Source organism: Herpailurus yagouaroundi, unplaced genomic scaffold, assembly GCF_014898765.1.
Source record: "Herpailurus yagouaroundi ecotype Mexico unplaced genomic scaffold, PumYag 198, whole genome shotgun sequence".
Taxonomy (NCBI): Eukaryota; Metazoa; Chordata; class Mammalia; order Carnivora; family Felidae; genus Herpailurus; species Herpailurus yagouaroundi.
In genome coordinates this window covers 17,647,480-17,671,590 of record NW_024412429.1, presented here as the reverse complement: position 1 = coordinate 17,671,590, position 24,111 = coordinate 17,647,480, and the positions used below count along the sequence as shown (strand labels likewise).

General features: G+C 39.7%; 1 protein-coding gene across 2 annotated transcripts in view; it reads left to right on the top strand.

Annotated features, from left to right (window-relative positions):
* TAB2 (TGF-beta activated kinase 1 (MAP3K7) binding protein 2) overlaps positions 1-13,872 on the top strand; it is a 65,238-nt gene extending 51,366 nt beyond the window's left edge. For both annotated transcript variants that reach the window (XM_040448922.1, XM_040448923.1), the window contains exons 6-7: positions 849-929; positions 11,818-13,872. In XM_040448922.1, coding sequence (XP_040304856.1) covers positions 849-929; positions 11,818-11,960 — 224 coding nt within the window. In that variant the 3' untranslated portion in view covers positions 11,961-13,872. The remainder of the gene's footprint in view (positions 1-848; positions 930-11,817) is intronic.
* Positions 13,873-24,111: the final 10,239 nt, after the last annotated feature.

Genomic DNA, 24,111 nt, shown 5'->3' with positions numbered 1-24,111 from the left:
GAGTAAAAGTATGGCCTGTACTTTTTTAGAACAACTTATTATGAAGCTTGAGCTATTAGTGATAAGCCATAATTGCTTATTGTAGTAGAAAAAAATCTTGACAGTTTAATTCAGTTCCATAGACAGCTGAAAGGAAATTTTATAACTTAAACCTAATTCTGAAGTTAGGGAAATAATAGAATGTATGAAATGGAAAAGATAGGAAAAAGGAAGGAAGCCAACAAAAAAGGAGTCCTTAATTACTCTTGAGTGTGTGCCAAAAATCCATCAAACTGAAAGATGGTGGTTGTGTTTCCTTTCAAAATGTTAATAAGTCATGTTTGACATTCATAGAAAATGCCATATTTAACTTTAAAGAGAGAAAAAGGAATTTAGTGCCGGTCTAGCAACTATAGTTTTTGAACCTGTTCCTTTTATTTAACATCTGAACCATTATATTACATCAGTGTAAGGTTTTAATACGTATTTGGAACCAAGCTATTTATTTAGTTGCTTAAGACCATGTTTGATTGTTTGAAATTATATTTTAAATTGTTACATTTTAAGTTCTTTTCACTTGTCACATGGAATAGTGGTCTAGTTCTACATCTGTCACCGTCTTACAGTTTCATTTGGCTTCTTCCCTCATTTGCCACTTAGACCTCTGTTGTGAGTAGCGTATTATACCTTCCTCAGCTGTTTTGACATCCTTACATGTAATCTGAGATTAGAAGTGCAAAATAAATGAAAGACATTTCTTCTATTTATACTGTGATCTTTTTTAGAAAGAATATGTTTGCTTTTGAAAAAATAAAATTTAGTATTTTTGAGCTATAACCATTGATATATTTACTTTTTATATATTTCAGGACCACATTTTAATCCCAGCGCTATTCATAACTTTTATGACAATATTGGATTTGTAGGTCCTGTGCCACCAAAACCCAAAGGTTAGTGTCTCCATTAAGTGTGAAAACCATTACATCTTGAAAAACAAGATTTTAGAAAATTTTGTTTTTAGCAACCTTCCACTCTAGCAGTGCTTCAAACATTGGCATTCATGGATGAATTCATCAGGAAGATAGTTGCTTATTTTCACTTATATGCTGGGGATGGGAAAGGATGCAAAAGTGTTATGTACTTAGCTCTTTAAAAGTAATATGCAGGTCCTTAGGATTCATTATATACCCCTCTAAAACAGCAAGTCTTGGCAAAAGAAATCATCAGGTGCAAAAATTTGTACTCTTTAAAATTTTAGATAAATGAAGAGGAAGACACCTTAGGGAAGTTTACTTTTTGTGAGTATTCTGTTGATGCATAATTCTGCATAATCAAAATACTCTAAATTCCAAATGAATCATTTTTAAAAACTAAGGGGCACCTAGGCGGCTGAGTCGGTTAAGCATCTGACTCTTGATCTCAGCTCAGTCTTGGTCTCAGGGTTGTGAGTTCAAGCCCTGCATTGGGCTCCACGCTGGGTGTGAAAAAAAATTTTTTTACCTACTGTCATTTTACATCATTGATAATCAGACCATATGCACACCAAACCAAGATGTCAAAATAGGTGTGTGGATTTTTTTACTCTAGGAATTAAAAGAGAGAAATGATAACAAGAATGAATAGGTATGTTACTAGCTCTTTGGTTTGTTAGAAGACTTTTCACATTAGCACTCAGTGGAGTTCTCTCCACTCCATCATTTTTGTTTAAATATAATTGTATTGGGCCTAGCTGTACCATCTTTTTTTTTTTTTTAATTTAAACGTTTCTAAACATAGTTAGCTGGAATGCAATGAACTATTATTCCAGAGCAGCAAAAGTGAGATTAGGGCATTTGTCACAGTAAGCAGTGGTTAAAATACTACATGCTATTTGGATGTTAATTAAATAGAGTAAAGAAAACAGTGGCATAGCCTAGCTTCTTAAAATAAACAAAGTGGGTATTTCAGACTCTGAATAAGTTGCTTTAATATAATCTTTTCACTCTCTTTCAAAAAGTAGAATTGTTCTTATAAAAAGATTCCTGTTTTACTTCTACTTAATCCAGTACTTATGTATTGAGAGTAGGAGGGAGTATAGATGGAAGGTAGTTGGAAAGGAGGTGAAATGGAATCAGTCATGACAGTTGTTGAAGCAGGATAAGTACATGAGGGCTTAGTTTACCGTTCTCTCCACTACTGTATATGCTTGAAGTTTTTTGTGATAAGAAGTAAGGAAACGTGGAACGGTGAAAGCAAAAGATGGGAAGCCTTTCCTTAAATTTACAACATATCAAGGGAAGGGGTCCAAGATGGTGTCCTAGGAAGACTCTGAACTTACCTCTTCCATAAACACACCAGATCTACACCTACATATGTATGGAGCAGTTCCACCTGAAGAAGAACTGGGGGGCTCATTGAACAGCTCTGCACGACAAAGGGTAGAAGGACCACATAGAGATTGGAAAGAGAGATAGAGACACAGGAACCATGGGAACCCCACCCCCTACACTACAAACTGCAGTAGGGGGAGATAGCACTGAGGAGCCCACGCACAGATTTGCCCACCTGGCCCCAGAGGAAAAACAGAAAATAAAACGAAGATGTGTTTTAAAGGGCAACGGGAATATAAGTGAGGAAAACCCATTTACCAAACCTAGAGCATCCACCAAATGGTGAGGGAACTGCTGCAACTCTCTGGGGTCAGAAGTGCCAGCAAGTACCATGTTTACCTTCTCCCACCACTATGATAGCACAAATGGGAGCAAAGTCTAGCCAACCTGCCCTCTCAGCAAGACTCGGGCCTCTTCCCACACCAGTTCTAGCCATCCTTCCAAAATGGCCCCATGCGCCTATGCCTACCTGAGCTCCAGCCATCCCACCAAAGGGCCCCAATGCAGTGCACACTGGTAGACGCCCAGCCTGCACCCACTGCAGTTCCAGCCGTCCTACCAGGGCACCTCTGCGTGGAGTACCCTAGGTCTCCGCTCACACCTGCTACAGGCTCCAGCCAGCCAGCCAAAGCTGCCGGGCATACACATCTTTATGGGGACATTCCTACACAGGGCCACTCCTTCAAGACTGGAAAAGGTCTTTTTTTTCTTTTGCCTAATTCATTGAAATAAACACAGAAAATCAAACAAAATGAGACAGAGGAATGTGCTCCAAACAAACAAAGACAGAACTACAGAAAAGGAACTAAATGAAACAGAAATAAACAATCTACTTGATAAAGAATTCAAAGTAATAGCCATAAAGGTGCTCACTGAACTTGAGAGAAGAATGGATGAGTTCAGCGAAAACTTCGACAAAGAGATATAAAATGTAAAAAGAATCAGAGTTAAAGAATGCAATTACTGAAATGAAAAATACACTGGAGGGAATGAGCAGATTAGAGGATGCAGAAGAATGGATAGACCATCTGGAGTCAGGATAATGGAGAGCACCCAAACTGAACAGCAAAAGAAAAAAAAGAATGTTTTAAAAAAGGATAGGTTAAGAGACTTCTGGGACATCAAGAATAGTAACATTCAGGGGCACCTGGGTGGTCCATTCAGTTAAGCATCCAGTTTCAGCTCAGGTCACGATTTCACAGTTTGTGAGTTCAAGCCCTGCATCAGGCACTATGCTGATAGCCTGGAGCCTGCTTCAGACTCTGTGTCTCCCTCTGTCTCTGCCCCTCCCCTACTCATTCTTGTTCTCTCTTTGTCTGTCTGTCTGTCTGTCTCTCTCTCTCTCTCTCTCTCTCAAAAATAAATAAACATTAAAAAAATAATTTAAAAAAATAGTAACATTCATATTATGGACATCCCAAAAGGAGAAGAGAGAGAGAAAGGAGCAGAAAACTTATTTGAAGAAATAATAGTTGAAAACTTTCCTAACCTGGGGATGGAAACAGACATTCCGATTCAGGAAGCACAGGGAGTCCCAAATAAAATAAACCCAAAGAGGTCCACACCAAGGCACATAATTAAAATGTCAAAGATTAAAGATAGATAACCTTAAAAGCAGTAAGAGAACAGGAAAATTAATTGTATATAGGGGAAAAACTCCATAAGACTCGGCTGATTTTTCAGCACAAACTTTGCAGCCACAAGGGAGTGGCATGATATATTCAAAGGGCTGAAAGGAAAAAACCTACAACCAAGAATACTACTTAGCAAGATTATCATTTAGAATTAGAGAGGTAGAGTTTCCCAGACAAAACTTAAGAGTTCACCACCACTAATCCAACCTCATAAGAAATGTTAAAGGGACTTCTTTAAGCAAAAAAGAAAAGACCATAACTAGAAATAAGAAAATAATGAAATGAAAAAATTTCCCAGGTTAAAGCAAACTTATGGCAAAGATAGTTGATCAATTGCTTATAGAGCTTAGTATGCAGGCTAAAAGACAAAAGTAAAATCAATTCTATCTAAAGAAAATCAGTTAAGGGATTCACAAAATAAAAAGATAAAATATAATATCTACATAAAACATAGAGGAGGAGTAAAAATGTAGTGCTTTTAGAGTATGTTCAACTTAAGCAATCATTGACTTAATATAGACTGCTAAATACTTAGGATGTTACATATGAACTTAATGTTAACCACAAACCACAAACCAATAATAAATACACAAAAAGTAAAGAGACAGGAATCCAAGCACAACACTAAAGAAAGTAATCAACACATGGGAAGAAAGCAAGAGAAGAAACAGAGAAGAACTACAAAACCAACCAGAGAACAACAAAATGGCAATAAGTACATACCTATCAGTAATTACTTTAAATGTAAATGGTCAAAATCCTCCAATCAAAAGAAATAGGGTGACTAGATGGATAAAATAACAAGGCCCATGTATATGCTCCCTACAAGAGACTCACTTCAGACCTAAAGACACTGAAAGGGATGGAAAAAGATACTGTGTGCAAATAGAAGCAAACAAACAAACTGGGGTAACAATACTTATATCACACAAAGTAGATTTTTTTTTTAATTTTTTTTCTAACGTTTATTTATTTTTGAGACAGAGAGAGACAGAGCATGAACGGGGGAGGGTCAGAGAGAGAGGGAGACACAGAATCTGGAACAGGCTCCAGGCTCTGAGCTGTCAGCACAGAGCCCGACGCGGGGCTCGAACCCACGGACCGTGAGATCGTGACCTGAGCCGAAGTCAGACGCTTAAGCGACCAAGCCACCCAGGCGCCCCTTAAACATTTTTTTTAATGTTTATTTATTTTTGAGAGAGAGACAGAGACAGAATGTGAGTTGGGGAGTGGCAGAGAGAGAGGGAGACACAGAATCCGAAACAGGCTCCAGGCTCTGAGCTGTCAGCACAGAGCCCAACACGGGGCTCGAATTCACGGACCACAAGATAATGACCTGAGTCAAAGTCAGATGCTTAACTGACTGAGCCACCCAGGTGCCCCCAAAGTAGACTTTAAAATGAAGACTCTAATGAGACAAAAAAGGGCGTTATGTAATGATAAAAAGATCAGCAAAAGGATATTACAATTATAAATACTATGCACCCACCAATAGAGCACCTAAATATATGAAACAAATATTAAGAGACATAAAGAGAAATTGATAGTAATACAGTAAGAGTAGGGAACTTTACAACCCCACTTACATCAATGGATAGATCTTCCAGACAGAAAATAAGGAAACATTGGCTTATGAACAACCCATCAGAAGACATGGACTTAACAGAAAATTTCATCCAAAAGTAGCAGAGTACATATTTTCAAGTACACATGGGACATTCTCCAGGATAGATCACATATTATGCCTTAAAACAAGTCTCAGTAAACTTAAAACTGAAATGTGAAGCATCTTTCCAACCACAGTGTTATAAAACTAGAAGTCATTTACAGGGAAAAAATTGGGGAAAAACAAGTATGTGGAGGCTGAACAACATATTAAACAACCAATGCATCAATGAAGAAATCACAGAGGAAGTAAAAAAATACTTGCAGACAAATAAAAAATGGCAACACAGTTTCAAAATCTCTGGGATGCAGCAAAAGCAGTTCTATGAGGGAAGTTTATAGCAACATAGCAATATAACCTCAAGAAACAAGAAAAATCTCAGATAATCTAACCTTACACCTAAAGGAACTAGAAGAAACACAACAAAACCAAAATTAGTAGAAAGAAGGAAATAATAAAGATCAGAGTAGAAATACAATAGAGTCTAAGAAAAACAATAGAAAAGATCAATGAAACCAAATCTAGTTTTTTGGAAACATAAGCAAAATTGATAAATCTTTAACCAGACACATCAGGAAAAAGAGAGAGGACTCAAAATCAGAAATGAAAAGGGAAAAGTAACAGCCAACACCCACAGATATACGAAAGATTATAAGAGATTACTATGAGAAATTATGTGCCAACATTTCGACAGCCTAGAAGAAATGGATAAATTCCTAGAAACAAACATTATTCCAGGACTGAATCAGGAAGAAACAGAAAATCTGAACATTTCAATAACTTAGTAACGAAATTGAATCCGGAATCAAAAAACTCTCAACAAACAAAAGTCCAGGACCAGATGGCTTCACAGGTGAATTCTGCCAAACATTTGAAGAAGAGGTAGTACCTATCCTTCTCAAACTATTCCAAAAAATAAAAGAGGAAGGAAAACTTCCAAGTTTATTCTACAAGCCCAGCATTATATCCTGATAGAAAACCAGACCTTTTAAAAACACTACCAAAAAAAAAAAAAAAGAAAGAAAGAAAGAAAGAAAGAAAGAAAATTACAGGCCAGTATCCCAGATGAACATAGATACAAAAATCTTCAACAAAATATTAGCAGACTCAGTTTCAACAATACACTAAAAGGATCATTCACCACAGTCAAGTGAGATTTATTACAGGGATGCAAGGATGGTTTAAAATCTACAAATCAATCAACATGATATACCACATTAACAAAATGAAGCATAAAAACCATATAATCACCATAATAAATGCCGAAAAGGCATTTGACAGAATTCAGTATCTGTTCATGATAAAAACTTTGAACAAGGGGTCCCTGGGTGGCTCAGTCAGTTGAGCGTTTGACTCTTGATTTCAACTCAGGTCATGATCTCATGGTTCATGAGACCAAGCCCTGTGTCAGGCTCTGCTCTGAGAGCACAGAACCTTCTTGAGATTCTCTCTTTTCCTCTCTCTCTTAAAATAAATAAACATCAAAAAAAAAAAAACTTTAAACAAAAGTGGGTTTGGAAGGAATATACCTCAACATGATAAAGGCCACATATGACAAACCCGCAGCTAACATTATAATCATTGGTGAAAAGCTAAAAGCTTTTCCTCTAAGATCAGGAACAAGACAAAGATGTCCACTTTTGCCATTTTTATTCAGCATAGTACTGGAAATCCTAGCTGCAGATTCAGAAAAGAAAAAGAAAAGGCATCCAAATTGATAAGGAAGGAGTAAAACTGTCTCTATTTGCAGATGACATAATGCTATGTATAGAAAACCCTGAAGATGCCACCAACAAAACTGTTAGAACTAATAAATGAATTCAGTAAAGCTGTAGGATACAAAATTAATATGCAGAAATCTATTGCAGTTCTATATACTAGCAACAACGTAGCAGAAGAGAAATTAAGAAAACCATCCCATTTATAGTTGCATCAAAGAAAAGTAAAATACTTTGGAATAAATTTAAGCAAGAAGGAAAAAATACCTATACTCTGAAAACTATAAGACATTGATGAAAGAAATTGAAGACAACACAAACAAATGGAAAGATGTATCATGTTCGTGAATTGGAAGACTTAATATTGTTAAAATGTCTGTACTACCAAAGCAGTCTACATTGAGATTCGGTGCAGTCCCTATCAAAATACCAATAGTATTTTTCATAAAACTAGAACAAATAATCCTGAAATTTGTGTGGAACCTGAAAGATCCCAAAGAGCCAAACGAATCTTAAGGCCAAACCTGGAAGTATCAGAATCCCAGATTTTAAGATACGGTACCAGCACAAAAATAGACACATAGATCAATGAAACAGAATAGAAAGCCCAGAAATACCCACCCATATATCATCAACTAATCTACAACAAAGGAGGCAAGAATATAAATGGAGAAAAAATAATCTCTTCAATAGATGGTATTGAGAATATTAGACACCTACATGTGTCTAAAGAAAGAAACTGGAAAAAAAAAAAAAAAAAAGGAAACTGGACCACTTAAAAATAAACCCTAAATGGATTATAGACCTAAATGTAAGACCTGAAACCATAAAATCCCTTAAAGAAAACACAGGCAATAATCTTTTGGACATTGGCCTTAGCAACATTTTTCTAGATGTGACTCCTCAGGCAAGGGAAACAAAAGCAATATTGGGACTACATCAAACTAAAAAGCTTTTGCACAGCAAGGAAATCACCAACAAAATAAATAGGTAACCTACTGAATGGGAGAAGATATTCACAAGCAGTATATCTGATAAGGGCTTAATATCCAAAATAGAAAGAACCATACAACTGGACACCAAAAAAACCCCACACATCATCCAATTTTAAAACGGGCAGAGGACCTGAGTAGACTTTTTCCAAATGCTACAAATCACTAATCATCAGGGAAATGCAAATCAAAACTATAATGAAGTAACACCATTCAGAGTGGCTAATCAAAAAGACAAGAAGTAAAAATTAAAAACTCAGTTTGAAAAAGACCAGAAATAACAAGTATTGATGGGGATGTGGGAAAAAAGGGAACCCTTGTGTACTGTTGGTGGGAATTTTAATTGGTACAGCTACCATGGAAAACAGTATGGAAGTTCCTCAAAAACTAGAAATACCATATAGTCCAGTAATTCCACTGCTGGGTATTGACCCCAAGAAAATGAAAACATGAACTTGAAAAGATACATGCATCCCTATGTTTATTGCAGCATTATTTACAATAAGCAAAATATGGAAGTAGCCTAAGTGTCCATTGATAGATGAATAGATAAAGAAGATGTGGGGTGTGTGTGTGTGTGCGTGCACATGTGCACAATGGAGTATTATTCAGCCATAAAGAAGAATGAAATCTTATTCATGACAACATGATGGACCTAGAGAGTATTATGCTAAGTGAATAAATCAGAGAAAGACAAATACCATATGATTTCATTTATATGTGGGGTCCAAAACAGCAACAACAACAACAACAACAACAAAACAGATGCAGACTAATAAATACAGAGAACAAACGGCCTCTGGGGTGGAGGGAGATGGGCAAAATAGGTAAAGGAGATTAAGTGGCACAAACTTCCAGTTATAAAATAAGTAAGTCACAGGGACAAAAAGTACAGCATAGGGAATATAGTCAACAATATTGTAGTAACTTTGTGCGGTGACAGATGGTAACTACGTCATGATGAGCATTGTGTAATGTATAGAATTGTTGAATCACTATGTTGTATACCTGAAACTACTAGAACACTGTATGCCAACTATCCTTCAATTTAAAACATTCATAACATGTCAAATGATGAAATATGGCATATTATTATTTCCAAAAAAAGAAAGAAAAAAATTCTTACTAGCTTGTTCGCAAAAGATAAAAATTTGTATGCTATTTTGGGGAAATATAGAATCGAACAGTCTTCCCTTAGGGCTAAAATAGAGAATTATTTATTAGTTTCATTTATAGAGGTTTATTTAGTTAGAAATGATTTTACAGTTCTGCTTTACACTGCAGTGTTGTTTTTTTTTTTAACGGCTAAAATTAGTGTGGAAATCACAAGCCATCCTTTGCAATCCAACTTCCTCCTTTTAAATTCTGGTTTCCAAATACCTCTAATAAAAAGATTGGTAAGTTTAAGTACCAAATGAGATTGTGCAGATATAAGAAAACCATTGGAGATTTTTCATAAAAAAAAAAAAAAAAATTGTAGGTCCCTAGGGGCGCCTGGGTAGCACAGTCGGTTAGGCATTCAACTTTTGGTTTCAGCCCAAGTCATGATCTCACAGTTTTGTGAGTTCGAGCCCCCATCAGGCTCTGAGCAGGCAGTGCAGAGCCTGCTTGGGATTCTCTCTCTCTGTCCCTTTCCCACTCGCACCCCTTACTGTCTCTGTCTCTCTCAAGATAAATAAATAAAGCTTAAAAAAAATTTTTTTTAATTTGTAGTTCCCCTATTGATTACCTTAGATATCTAAATAATGAAGATAATGCTGGTGTTTAATAATAGATTAAAATGTTAATACAAATAGTACCCCTTCCTAAAAACTTTTGTAGTTAAACAAAAAGGATAGACAAAGTTTTTTAAATGTGCCAGTTTTTTAAATGTTTTCTAACACCTAAGTGAGACCAAAATTCTAATAAGTAGGATGGAGCCCGAGATTAAAACAATTATTCAATAAAAGTGTTTCCCAAGTATGAAATGTGAAATCATTTTAAATGGTAAAATGTCAAAATAAATCTTAACTATTTATTTTAATGTGGGTAGGAAACATTAACTAGTATTTTCAGACCCTTGATTTTTCAAATATTTTCATTTACAAAACCCTTAATTAGGTATTTTTAACTTACTCGATTTAAAGAAAATTACTGTATAAATAACACTTGCGGTTGCTCTTGCATATGGCAAAAATTGTCATGATGCCTAAAAATTGCTACCAATGCCTGAAAGTCGACAGTTTTGCAATAAAGTAAGTATTCTTTCAGACTAATCAGTAAAAAAGATGCTGCCGAAGGGGGACAGAATACCAAACATCACTTAATTATTTTAAATTTGTTATAAAAACTTGACTTCCTATATTTTATCTACTAGATACCGCAGTGTGTATTTTAGGTTATCTGAAAAGCTATCATTTAGTTACCAACTCAGTAGAGTAGGTGGAATTTGCAAATTAATAGACAGCATTTTAACATAGTTTGAATCTTTACATTGTAAACCTCAGCAGGAGATTCCAGCAAGCAACACGTGCTTCTTTTACCTTAAACCTCCCTGAATAATTTGCAGGAACTCTATCCTAACATTTCTAATGGGATTCCCACAAGAGTAGTTTCATAAATGTAATTTCATCTTAGATACAGCCTTGGAGGAATATAATTATTCTTGATGTTTAAGATACCTTAATCCTTTCAAGCAGTCTAGAACATCGGCCTCTTAGAGCTGCAGTGGCTTTAGTTTATGAGAAAGATCAGACCTGGAGGGTGTGTGGTTTATCTGAGATCACAGAACAAAGCCATGAATGAGTAGCAGACCCAGGAACAGAACTTCACCTCGTGTTCTGTCTACTGTTCCATAATAAGTAGGATTTTAAAATGAACTGAGAGATAAAGGATGGTAAAATGTTTATACTCAATTTGCTTCTCCAAGTCTATTGTTGAGACATAGTGAGGATTTGAGAAATTAGCTCATCTTTTTATTTTTATTTGTGTTGGTCAAGGCTTACATTCATTCTTAGCAGATAGAGGACGTTTAACAAAACGTCCATTCCTGGAAGAAAACAGAAATAAAAATACTGCTTCAGTGGGGAATGAAACTCTAGCATTAATGAGATATAAACTTTGTCAGTATTGCAGTACGATGGATACCTTTTCCCAGTCTTAAGGTGACATGGGAATTTGCTGTTGGGTCCCCTGTGAGTTGATTTCGGTTTTCTCCTGCTATATATAAATTGGAGAAAAGATGCTCTTTTCCCCTGAAGGACATAGCGGGGTGACCCCGTCATGTCCATGTTGGCTCCCCGGCACAGAGCAACGGCTCCCTAGAGGTTGGAGAGAACGGAGCTTTGTGTCAGTTTCGGGTCGAGGCTTCATTTGCTTGACAGGCTGCTTTCCTGCTGTGCAGTTACAGTGTCTAAAGTTGCCAGTAATTGATGACTTCGTGCTTTTTGCTTCTAAAATCATTCTTTTGCTTCCTTATAGATCAAAGGTCCACCATCAAAACACCAAAGACTCAAGACACAGAAGATGATGAGGGGGCTCAGTGGAATTGTACTGCCTGTACTTTTTTGAACCATCCAGCCTTAATCCGCTGTGAACAGTGTGAGATGCCAAGGCATTTCTGAGCCAAAAGGCCCTATATCTCTAAAACCACATCTGAAGTTCAAGAAACTAGTCTGTCATCAGGGGAAAAGTTTCACTGCTACATAGGATTTTGTCAAATTGAAGGTGTGACAGGATGGTGTTGTGCTAATGGTAAATGTCAGCCCACAGAGCTAATAATACCTCAGTCTAATGTCATGGGCAGTTGAAATTCATCACATGAAAGGTAATCTGCTGAAAGACTTGGTTGCCCGCTGCCTAACCATGTACAGTGTTACCAGTAGCCCGTTACGGATAATTCTCAATCTATTAATGCCTAGGTGTTCCCAGTACCTTTTCCCCCTCATGTCACTACTGAATTTTGACAGGAGGAAGGAATAGAACGATGGCTTTTTTTTTTAAAGCTTTCGGTGAAACACTACAAACATGAAGAAAAGGAACAAGGTTTAACTATTTAAAAACTGTTTGCTGCCGCATGGTGCCAATGGATGGGGGAAGAACTTCATGAATCTGTGGTACTCTTGGCCTTGTCTTTGTCTTCCCTGAAAACGTCTCCACTCTGTGAAGCCAGCATCTGGGCTCTAAAGATGAAAAGGAAAGCAGCATGCATTGTCTGTACAAACATGCAGTGAAATATCCCAAAGCTTTTCCTACTGTACAGATCTCTCGAGTCTGCTTTAAGTGATTTCTTTTCTTCTTTATTATTTTCTTATATTTCTATATGTATAGTGTAATAGTCTTTTGTTAACTAATTTTCTTTTTTCCTTTTAGTGATTAAGCACGATCATGTCCCTTTTTAAGCCTTACCTGAGAGAAGCAATGCCTTAAAATAAAAAAAAAGCATTAATGAAATGAAGCTGTGCACAAAATAACCTTCCTCTACTCACTCTGTACTTTGCCCTCATGAGTGCCGATGTTCTGTGAAGACATTCAGATGCTGCCCAGTGAATTGCAGGAAATATTCCAAGACTTACGTCGATAAGTCACACTATCTGTACTGACTTCGGCAGTGGGTGGCACAACGGTGTTTGATCTCCCACAGGGAAGCTTAAAACAAAAGGTATTTTTAACCCACTGACAGAGCAACAAGGTTGAGCTTGCTCCATCTGCCTGGTGTCCCACAGAACTCTCACGGGAGATTACGATCGGGAAAGTACAGTTTGCAAAACCAGCAACAGCGGCCGTACCTACAGCCCTGGTGTGGGGAGAAGTTTAAATGCTTTACTGTTGGGGCAGTCCATTTCTAAACCTGACTTGGTGGCAGTATCATGCGTATTTATAAAACGAGGCTAGTCATATTTAGGACAACTGAAGGAAAGCTGGAAAAAAGAAAAACAAGCAAACTTGAACACTGAAGCAACCTCAAGCATCTCTTTATTTTGATGATCTATTTTTATAAGGAAAATAAATATTCAGATGATCGGGAATGTATATAACTAAATGAAATCAAGAAAAAGAAATAACAGTATGCATTTAAGAGCAGAATTATGAAATTATCTATCAGTGCTTAGAACGGGGCTAAGGGAAGTGCTGAAATGTAGCAAAAAGGTAGGAGATAATGTTGACTGTCACCCACTGTAAATGTCTGCAAATGGATATTTTTTAAATAGGCAGGATTATTACAGGTGATCTGTATGAATGTCAGAGCCTCGACTTCCGGGCTTTGCATCTTGTATATGGGAAGAAATAGGACAATCCTAGTTAATTAGCCCATAGACCCAAAGCCCTTACGTTTGATACGTTTTGTTTTAAAACTAGGCCTTGTTTTTCAGCTTCATCTGCAGTTCTATGTGAAGATTGATAAATCAGTTTTTACTTGTTTTATTAATAAAACGTAATTTGGATATCTTGAGTTGATGGTTTTGTGATTTAGCTGGGTAAACTATCTTTGTAACAGATAAGTTATTTATAAAAATTAAAAAACTTATATTCTAATGTGGATTTTGTGACTTGTTTTTGAAGTTTGTGGGACAGAAGACAGTTTCTACCCCAGCCGAACATTTGATAGTTAATTGAAATCAGAGAGAACTCATTCCCTAGAGTCTTCTCGTGACAGATGGCATTCAACTGCATCTCTTGGATGATTTTTCGCCATTTCCTCAGGCTTCTTAACTAATGAAAGAAAGCGACCCTGTTTCAACTGAGCCAAAAACAATGTAATACTGCTTCTTTTTCGTCGTTACTGCTTTTCCTTTCATTTCTTTTTGGGTTTTTACCGTTGACCTCATTGGAAGCGTGATATCTTGGGCGATTAGGCTGGAGGAGTCACTTAGTATCTACTTTATCCCATAATGTGTAGGTGCTGGGGATCCCAGTGGTGCTTCTCTTGAAGAGAATCTCTATATTAAGACTTTCCGAAAAATATAAGTTGGTTTTTCTGAGTATGAAAAAAAGAAAGTAGCGTTTGCTGATCTCTTTATGTCGTAACCGTAGAAAGCCCTGCCTTGCCTCGATTTGTGTTTTAAACCTAGTGAGACAGAAATACCCTTTGCCAAGGAATATGAGGCCTGGACTTGCTGGTGGTCTGGAAACCACCTTCAAGAATTACTGCACTAAAATAGAATTACGGACACTAAGAACCTCAGATGGAAAGATGGACTTCTGTTTCTCATCACTGTTATCCTTGGGTGTTGACGTTCTCTTATTTAAAGGTGAGGTGGGCAGTTAGTTCGGGGAGTCTGGATTTCTCAGAAAAGCTTATATTAACACAATAGTGGCCAGTATATGCTCTTATAACTAATACATTATGCAAAGATGTATGTCATATTGCAGGTTTTTGTGAATGTATGAAAATTAATTTCTCTTTTAAAATTTACATTTACTTAAAAAAAAATTTTTTTTTTTTTTTTTTACATTTATTTATTTTTGAGAGACAGAGAGACAGCGTGAGCAGGGGAGGGGCAGAGAGAGAGAAGGAGACACAGAATCAGAAGCAGGCTCCGAGCTCCGAGCTGTCAGCACAGAGCCCGACGCGGGGCTCAAACCCACGAACCGTGAGATCATGACCTGAGCTGAAGTCAGACGCTCAACCCACTGAGCCACCCAGGCACCCCCCATTTACTTTTTTAAGTGACCAATCTAGATGAATCTGCAGTCTAATATTGACTTTATATTGGAGAATTGAAATTGTGCACAGAATCATATCCATAGGTAGTCAAAACTATGTTGGTTATTAACTTTAAACGTATTTTAAAGCATTTTTAAACCGCAGACTTCCCTGACATTTCATCATACCTCTATCCCAGTTAAATGTTGACGGGACAGTCCAGTGAGCGGTGATGGGTTTAAGAAGTGAATGGTGTAAGCTATAATATTCAGTCCCTGAGTGATTGAAGTTGGCTGTATTGCCTTAGAAAAGGATGTTAAATCTGTAGTGGCCCTGAAGGCCGTTCCAGATTTAATACCTTCATGCTGGGTGTTAGCATAACTTCCCTTATGATATTACAAAATACTTCTATTTCTCTGTGACAAACATATTTTTGACTCCAGTTTTTAGAAGCTACAATTATTATATCCATGTTACTTGAAGATGAAATGGTTTGAGGCTGCATTTTAGTTTTTATTGCTTCCATCTGAAGTAAAGCAACTGAGAGAAAAGACTTCTAAAGAAAACACAATTTTGTAGCTTTATATTTGTTAAAGGAGGATTTTCCAACCCTCAGTATGCAATAGACTGGGTTTGGTTTTTTGTTTTGTTTAAGAGAATGTAGTTAATCATACAGAAATGATTGCTGTAATACCTTGTCTTTACAACTATAAATCTCTTCCTATATTCTGGGTTCATAAATAGAACTGCCCTGTTATAATGGTTGATTGACTTACCTAGTTCTTTAGAAAGGTTGTGAAAGCACTTGGAGGCTATTGATTTTTTTAATTTCGGTATAGTTAACATACAGTGTTCTATTAGTTTCAGGGATAAAATATAGTGAGTTAACAACTCTATACTCTGTGCATTTGCATTTTTAGCACTATGGCACCTTGTTCCCTAGACCCCTCATCTTAAGAATCAGGCCAGTTGAGGTCCAATTCTGGCATCTCCCTAGATTTACCCTGTAACCCTAGGATAGTTCCTTGCTTTTATTTCCCTGCCTTGTTAAATGAAGATAATTATATTAATTATGTTAAGCCTGCCTCACAGCAGTGCTGAGAGCCTTAAGGTGAAACTATCTGAGCCAACCCCTTCTCACTAAGAACTTCCCTATCCTTAAGCAGTGGGTCATGTTTTTGAATGGGTTTTGATGCATTTTTCTCATCAGTGTGAATGAATGAAACGGTAAGTTTGCTATTATTTGTCTGAAGTGGCCTAGGGACATCACGGTGGACCAGAATTTGGGATTTTGGTCACTGCGATTAAATTACTTCTTGCCTTTTAATGTCAAAATTTACTTGTTTTGCCAAGATTATCAAAGGCTAACCTGAAGATCAAGTGTGTTTATATTTCTGTTGTGTGTCCAGCTATCTAAAGAACGTGTATTTTATGGTGGAGTATGACATGATTTCTCCAGGAAAATAAACACTTTCTTCAAAGGACTTACTCCAGTGTTTGCACATTTGCATATTTGTCTCAAGGCTGAAATTGACCGAAGGTACACGTCATTCTAGCCTCTCTCTTTACCAATCCCCTACTTTACCTCCTTTTTTTCCCCTTTAGGGCAGGAATACATCCTTCCTCTGACCCAAACTATATTCCAAAAGTGTTTATTGACCCTCATAGCACAGTGGGCAAACACTAAAATATTTCTGCCATGGAAATGCTTTCCAGAGATTTTTAAAAGAAAAAAAAAAACCAAAAAACCAGACTGCCATTCCCACCTGTGAGCCCACCCGTCATTTCTTACAGCTAAGTGCCTTTTTCACACTGCTCTTCCTGGTTCTCCTGCCTCCTGTTTCTTACTCTTCCTTGCACTGTGCAGCCAGGGTTAGAGGTAACACCATGCCCATGCTCCCCTGTTTAGAAATCTTTATTGTTTCCTGACAATAAGCTGACTGGGTTTACTTGTAAAATTCTGTAGCTTGTCTTCAGGATGGTTTGTTACTTTCCAACGGAATACTCTTAGAACAATCAGCCTGTTCACTTCCCTTAGGCTTAGGGCACATCCCCACCAAGGTACTTTTGTCCATTCCACTTCCTCTCTCTGAGTTTAAACCTTCAAGGATCAGGTCAGGGGTCAAGGTCATGAGGCCTTCCCAAGCTACCTTCTTGTGGCACTTGCTATATTTTTTGCCCACTTGGCATTTATTGCTGCTTTGACCTGTCCATTCATAAACTGACAGGGTAGGTATTAAGACGTAGCCCTTTGTGTCTCCACAGTAAATACCCGTATGCATAGAAAGAGGTCCGTAACTGTTGATGGTGATGATGATGATTGAGGGCCATTTCTAACATTTAAACGATGGGTACAGCCGCTATATTTCACATAGGACCAATATAAGTTACAGATTCCCAGGCCAGCCAGTAGTTAATAGGAACGCTTTGCATTTAAAATACTAGGATATGGCACAATGCTATTGGGATATGTAAATGCAACAAAATAATAGGATGTTTCAGTTATCTTCTGTGTGGAAAAGTAGAGACCTTTGTGGATATTCTGGAAAATACAGACATTGGCATTTGAAATTGAGGCCCCTGATTCTGTTCTATCTGATTTTACTTCAAAGCTTAAATTTTGCCTTTTCTTGGAGTCAGATATTTGAGTGGCTTCTTGTTAGACATGATAAGGATCAAAAAAACTTTTTAACTCACAACTGAAGCAGAGGGACGTGAGAGAGTTTTTTGTTTGTTTTGTTTTGTTTTGTTTTTCTGAGAACACTGGTCAAGAGAAGAGAGAAAAAAGAAAATTGAATGAAGAAGGTGTAATAACCCTCTCCTTTTTCCCAAGAAAGGTGAGAAGGCAGGCTTCTGACCAGGTGCATGACAGCAAAGAGTGTATTTGTGAATTGTGTATGTAGGACGAACACACTGCCTGTGTGATGACTGCCATCAAATGTACGTTCTATTACCAACAGTAATTAACTACCTTTTGGGTTTTTAATAGAATTATTTCACAAACCCATATGCTGAAGAACCAGATTCTTTCCATAGAACAGTCTACACATCTTAGAACTACCAACCCGGGCAACCTGGCTCTATGAAGCCACTGAATGAGAAGTCGTACACACAATCTCATTGCAGTGAATGATCATAGGTGATTTTTGTTAAGACTGTGAAGTGTCCCAAAGTTACAATTATATTTAATATCAAAACGCAAAAACATACAGCAAAAGTGTTTGGAATTTGCACACTTGTATTCCTCTCTTTACCAACCACAATCTCTCTTCCATCATTCATAACCATTAATAACCTACGGTTAAATGCAGTGGGTTCACATTACATGGAACAAATGGCCCCCACATTCTAAGACAAGTGAAATAAAGAAAAAGCAGGACTCACTGAAAACCTTAGGCCAACTGTCACTTTTTCCTCTGAGCATCTGTGCTGTGGAATCTACATTTGCTGCAGTGCAGAGATCGTGAGGACCCCCTCCCCAGAGTCGTACAAGGCTTTCATTTTCATGGCATTTTGACAGACCCGTCCATCCACAAGTAAAAGGATTTTATTGCTGTAACGCGTGTCACTGATTCTATTTCCTCTGTTTTCTACAGGCGTGATACTGAGAACAAAAGTCCTTCATTCTCAGAAAGTGCAGGTTGGTAACATTTCGGCTTTGTCCTCTCTAGACAGAATGACGAACTGCCTTCAGTCTTTCCTTACACCATCTGTTTTAGTGAGGGTCTAGCTTCCTCTACCGTGTTTTATGGAGTATAGTGGGACGTGGGACCTCTTGCGTCCTGATTTGCTTGGAGAATGGGCTTAATGCTTGTCTTCTGGTGTGGGAGCAGAATGGCCATCCTGATGCTTAGCCCCAGGACCAAACTGTGATTCAATCTTGCGGGGTCAGAGCATCTCTTGTTAGCACATCCTTGAGTGGCCAAGAGCGCATTTTCCTAGCCAAGTAGAAGTAACTACCTCATGTTTCATTTACCTGTTTCCTCTCACGGATGTAATCAAATTGATCTGACAGGATCTCCTTCTTCAGCAGATAAATGGTCTGCTATGCAGTATTTCATTTTTTTAATGTTTATTTATTTATTTAGAGAGAGAGAGCACTAGTGGGGGAGGAGAAGACAGAGGGACATGGAGAATCCAAAGCCATCCAAAGCAGGCTCTGCACTGAGAGAGAGAGCCCAAGACAGGGCTCGAACTCCCAAACCGTGGGATCGTGACCTGAGCCGAAGTCGGACGCTCAACTGACTGAGCCACCCAGGCGCCGACGGTTTTTTAGATAGGACTAACGTGCTCACTACGTGAGGCACGATTCTAGATGCTTTACAAATATGAACTCATGTAATCCTCAGAAGAGCCCAAAGAGCTAGCTGTTCTGATATCTCCATTTTACAGACCAGGAACTGAGGCAGAGGGATTAAGTGACCTGCCCAGGGTCACACAGCTGGTAAGACTCAGGCCCAGAGTTCCCACTCAGGCCTCTGACTCCCGTCCCGCTTTTAACCACCACGATATGCTGCCTTCAGGCTTCTCCGTCTCCTGCGAATGGATATTTATTCCTACTTCCTCCAAAGTGGCTATGGTAAGTTATCAGCTCTCAGTCTCTAGAATCACCTTTACATTTTAGGAGACGCTTTACTTCCAACTTGTGCTGCTTCCTCCTTTGCCAGTCTTCCGACTCTTCCTCTGATGTGTGAGGCCGAGGTCTCTTTCTGTGGTCACCACCGTGCACCCTGCTCCCGGCGGGGACCTGGCACATAGCAGACGCACAGCAAATTTTAAGTTCAGCCCGTAAATCTGGTGAGCTCGCGTAACTGTGTTTTTCTGTTACTTCCCTCAAATGCTTCTCCACTCAAATGTGTGCACGCACAGCCCTCACCGTTCTCCCGTTGTGCAGCTTGTGACTTTGCCTGCTCGCTATAGCCGTTCGTGACATGTGCAGGTCGATGAAACATTTCCGTCTCCTGACGCTCACATTCCCAGCTGAGGTCAGACAAGGTTCCAAAGCTCTGCCTCCCTGCTTGGGCTTTCCTACTGCAAACAAGGGTCCGTGTTTACGGTCTAGTCAGTGACATGTGCTGCACGTTTGTGGTGCTTTTTCTTGGCGATTTTGCTGTTTAAAATGAGCCCCAAGCAGGGGCGCCTGGGTGGCTCAGTCGGTTAAGCATCAGACATCAGCTCAGGTCATGATCATGATCTCCCGGTTTGTGGCTTCGAGCCGTGGGCTGAGCCCTGGGCCAACAGCTCGGAGCCTGGAGCCTGCTTGGGATTCTGTGTCTCCCTCGCTCTCTGCCCATCCCCCACTTGTGCTCGCTCTCTCTCTCTCTCTCTCTCTCTCTCTCTCAAATAAATACACAAACATTGAAAAAAAAATTTTAAATGACCTCCAAGCATATTGCTGCCGTCTAGGGCTCCTTAGTGCAAGCCGGCTGTGACGTGTCTTACAGAGAAAATGCATTTTGTTCGGGCCTAAGCCATAGTGCTGTGCAGCCTGTGAGTTCAGGGTTAGTGAATCAATAATGTATTAAACAGAAACACATATAAAACAATGTATTGATTGGTTGATGAAGATGTGAGCAGGGCCTTGTGGGAACCTCAGCCTGCATTTGCCCCAGGAGCAATGATTTAGTACTTGCTAATTCCGTGTTTGTGAAGACTATATAGGACACAACCACCACAAATAATGAGAATCAACCGGAATTATAGCGGAAGGCAAGTGCTGTCCACAGAGGTACAGCGTTCAGTGAAGGGAGAGATGACTTCTAATGGTTGAGTCCGGGACAATTTATGATGGAAGCATTTGAGATGGGACCCAAATGGTGGGTGAGGATCTGGTGGAGGCAGGGGAAGATGCTCCAAAATGCAGAGAATAGAGTGAACCATGGTGGAGCCCAAAAACCACAGGGGCCCCGCGGAGATCTGCAGGTAACCTTGGCTGAAAGGGGAGCACGGGAGGGAGAGGTCATTTGAACCATTCTGCGAAGCAAGATGAAGAGTGTACTTTATTCAGTGAGCAAAAGGAGCCATGAAAATAATTTGGGTGGTTGGCCCCCGAGAAATGAAAACACTGCCATCAGTGTTGATAGCAGCTGTATTCATAGGAGCCAAAAAGTGGAGACAACCCAAACTTCCATGAATAGGTAAAGGGATAAACAGATGGTGGTCTATCATTGCATCGGGGGTGTTAGCATCAAAAAGGGACAAATATGGTGCAACAATATCAATGAATCTCAGTGCATTGAGAGGCGTGAAAAAAACCAGACACAGGAGTATACCTGTAGGGTTTCGTTCATATAAAGTTATAGACAGGACAAAACTGTGGTGACAGCAGAAACAGGGATAGAATTCACTGAAAAGGGGCACAAGGGAACTTGCGTGGGGTGATGGGAATGTTCCACATCTTGACTGTGGCAAGCCTGCATGGGTGTATCCACTTGTCAAAATTCGTTTAAAAATGGGTGCATCTGGGGGTACCTGGGTGGCTTAGTCAGTTAGGCATCTGACTTCGGCTCAGGTCATGATCTCACAGTTCATGGGTTCGAGCCTCGCATCGGGCTCTGTGCTGACAGCTCAGAGCCTGGACCCTGCTTCGGATTCTGTGTCTCCCTCTCTGTCTGCCCCTCCCCTGCTTGTGCTGTCTGTCTGTCTCTCTCTCTCTCTCTCTCAAAAATCAATAAACATTAAAAAAAATTTTTTAATGGGTGCATTTTGTTACATAAAAATCATGCAAAGTATATGAGAGTATATAAATTAAAATAAGAAATTTGTTTTAAAAGAAGCTTTAGGAGGGAAAGCATCTAGTATATATTTCAATACCTTTCCCACATCCTGACAAACAGACACCTATGAGAAAGGCAAGTAAGTGGAAAAGCAGAAACACAAAACAAGTTACCACTAGATGCTCCCTTAGTAATGATCGGGTATAAAGTACAACCCCGTCATATCTAAAGCTAAAAACTCCCCGACGTAATCCAGTTGGGGAATGTCCATGACCCATCCTGTTGCTAACTCGGATTTGATTCACAATTTCGTCTTAGTAGGATAGATACCAATTCCTCTCTATCACCACTAGCTACCTGGTGACCAATATACCTGGCGGGGTTTCTTCTCAAACTGTAACACTACTGAATTAATGCCGAGCAAGACAACTGCATGGGGCCATCTGTGGTTGGGAGCGTCATGTTCTTCGAGGGAGCTCGCGTGAAATCGGTGAGCGCTTCCGCACTGTGAAGAGGCCAAGTGGACCCTGCCGTGTGTAGACCGACATCAGCACCAGCCTAGTACTTTGGTTCTTCTGATTCTTCCACAGGATCGTTCATTCTCAGGGAGGTAAGAGCTGCTCTGTTCTGGCGGTGCTTCAATGCCCATGCAGCCACCGTCTGATGTCCCATAAAGCGTCCCCAGCATCCACGATGCTCCCACTGCAGGCACCACCTCTGGCCTTCAGCACAGACAGAATTCTCCAGGCAGCTACCCACCTTTAGTTTTCCCAGTTACAGGTGTGTTTTCATGAAAGTACATGTTGAATTCTATAATTCTCTTCTCTGTAAAATTAACATCTCTGGTAACATTCGCATGCAGCATCTTAGGCTGACAAATCCCAAAAAACTATCAGAGGTTCCTGCTTTCTCAAGTTAAACCTTGACTTAGAAATTTGATTTCTTTTTGATTCACCCAGACAATGCACTCCTATGTGCCAAACATTCTGAGTTCTGGTCACATAACAGTGAAGAAGCCTTAGTGTTAATCCCCGTGCTCATCTGTCCCCTGGGCTCTCCCATGACTGAGCCGTCACAGCGCTGGGCTCATTATGTGCCTGCCCTATATGCTGCCCAATTGCTTTGAGAGTAGTCTTACAGGATTTTGTTTTCAGGTTCTCTCCTAAGGAGCAAATGCTCAAATTCAGAAGAATAAATTTCTGGATGGGAGCGAACATCGCCTTCACTGAAAACTATAAACTTTAAGGCCCTTTGCTTCTGCTTTGTGAGATAGTAAAGAACCTCAATAGTCAAGGGGGTGTTACTAAATGCTCAGAACAGTAGCTTTTTTTTTTTTCAACGTTTATTTTTGGGACAGAGAGAGACAGAGCATGAACAGGGGAGGGGCAGAGAGAGAGGGAGACACAGAACCGGAAACAGGCTCCAGGCTCCGAGCCATCAGCCCAGAGCCCGACGCGGGGCTCGAACTCACGGACCGCGAGATCGTGACCTGGCTGAAGTCGGACGCTTAACCGACTGCGCCACCCAGGCGCCCCAGAACAGTAGCTTTTAATCACTTGAGAACTGGTTTGTGGGTGAGGCGGGGTGGCAAGCGAAGCAGGCAAGTAGCAGCATCCGTGTCCCAGCTCCCTGAAGGCTCGTCCACGTTGCTCTAAATACTGCACGTTCTGTATCTTGCATTTGTGGTACGCGGGGCAGCATCTGATTTTCTCTTTTGAAAGCTGGATGGAGTCCTAAGTCTGACTTGTTTTGTTTCTTTCTCGCCGTCTTTCCGTCAGTGTTGTCTTTAATAAGGAAGGGAGAGTGGAGGGCATCGCAAAGGGATGATTCCCTTCTACCTCATGCTGCGTTGGGGAAACCACACGTGTGGTTGGTTTCTTTCCTTGGGCTCCACGTTCTTGCTTTCTAAGCACATCATGAGGGCGTCTTTCACCAGCTGAGTCCAATGTGGCACCGTTCCTAACTGCTGAATAAACGGAATGGAAGGCAAGAAGAAGAAAAGCACCAGTACACGCAGAGGCATAATTACAAGGGAACGTTCTTAAGTTGAAAACATTGCTCACCCGGAAAAAACTTGACAGAGAGGAGTTTAAGCTGTTTTCAGTTTTCCCTTCAGAAGAACTGTTTTCTTACAAGGTTGGTATTTCCACAGTTCAAAAGAAGCTGCTAGAGCAGAGGATTAAAGTTTTGATTAATTCCAAAAGACGGCACAAACACTGTGTGGCGGGCTCCCGAGCACCTGACGCTGCAACGAATGCTAAGCAGAGGAAGCCACGGTTCGTCGGGGGGGCTCAGGGTTCGAGGGGAGCCATCAGCACCCCCCCCACACACCGGCCCCTCTCAACTCCATCTCAGGAGGGGCGGTTTGAAAACCCACGTGAAGCCATCACCTCCCCTGCGTGAGCATACAGG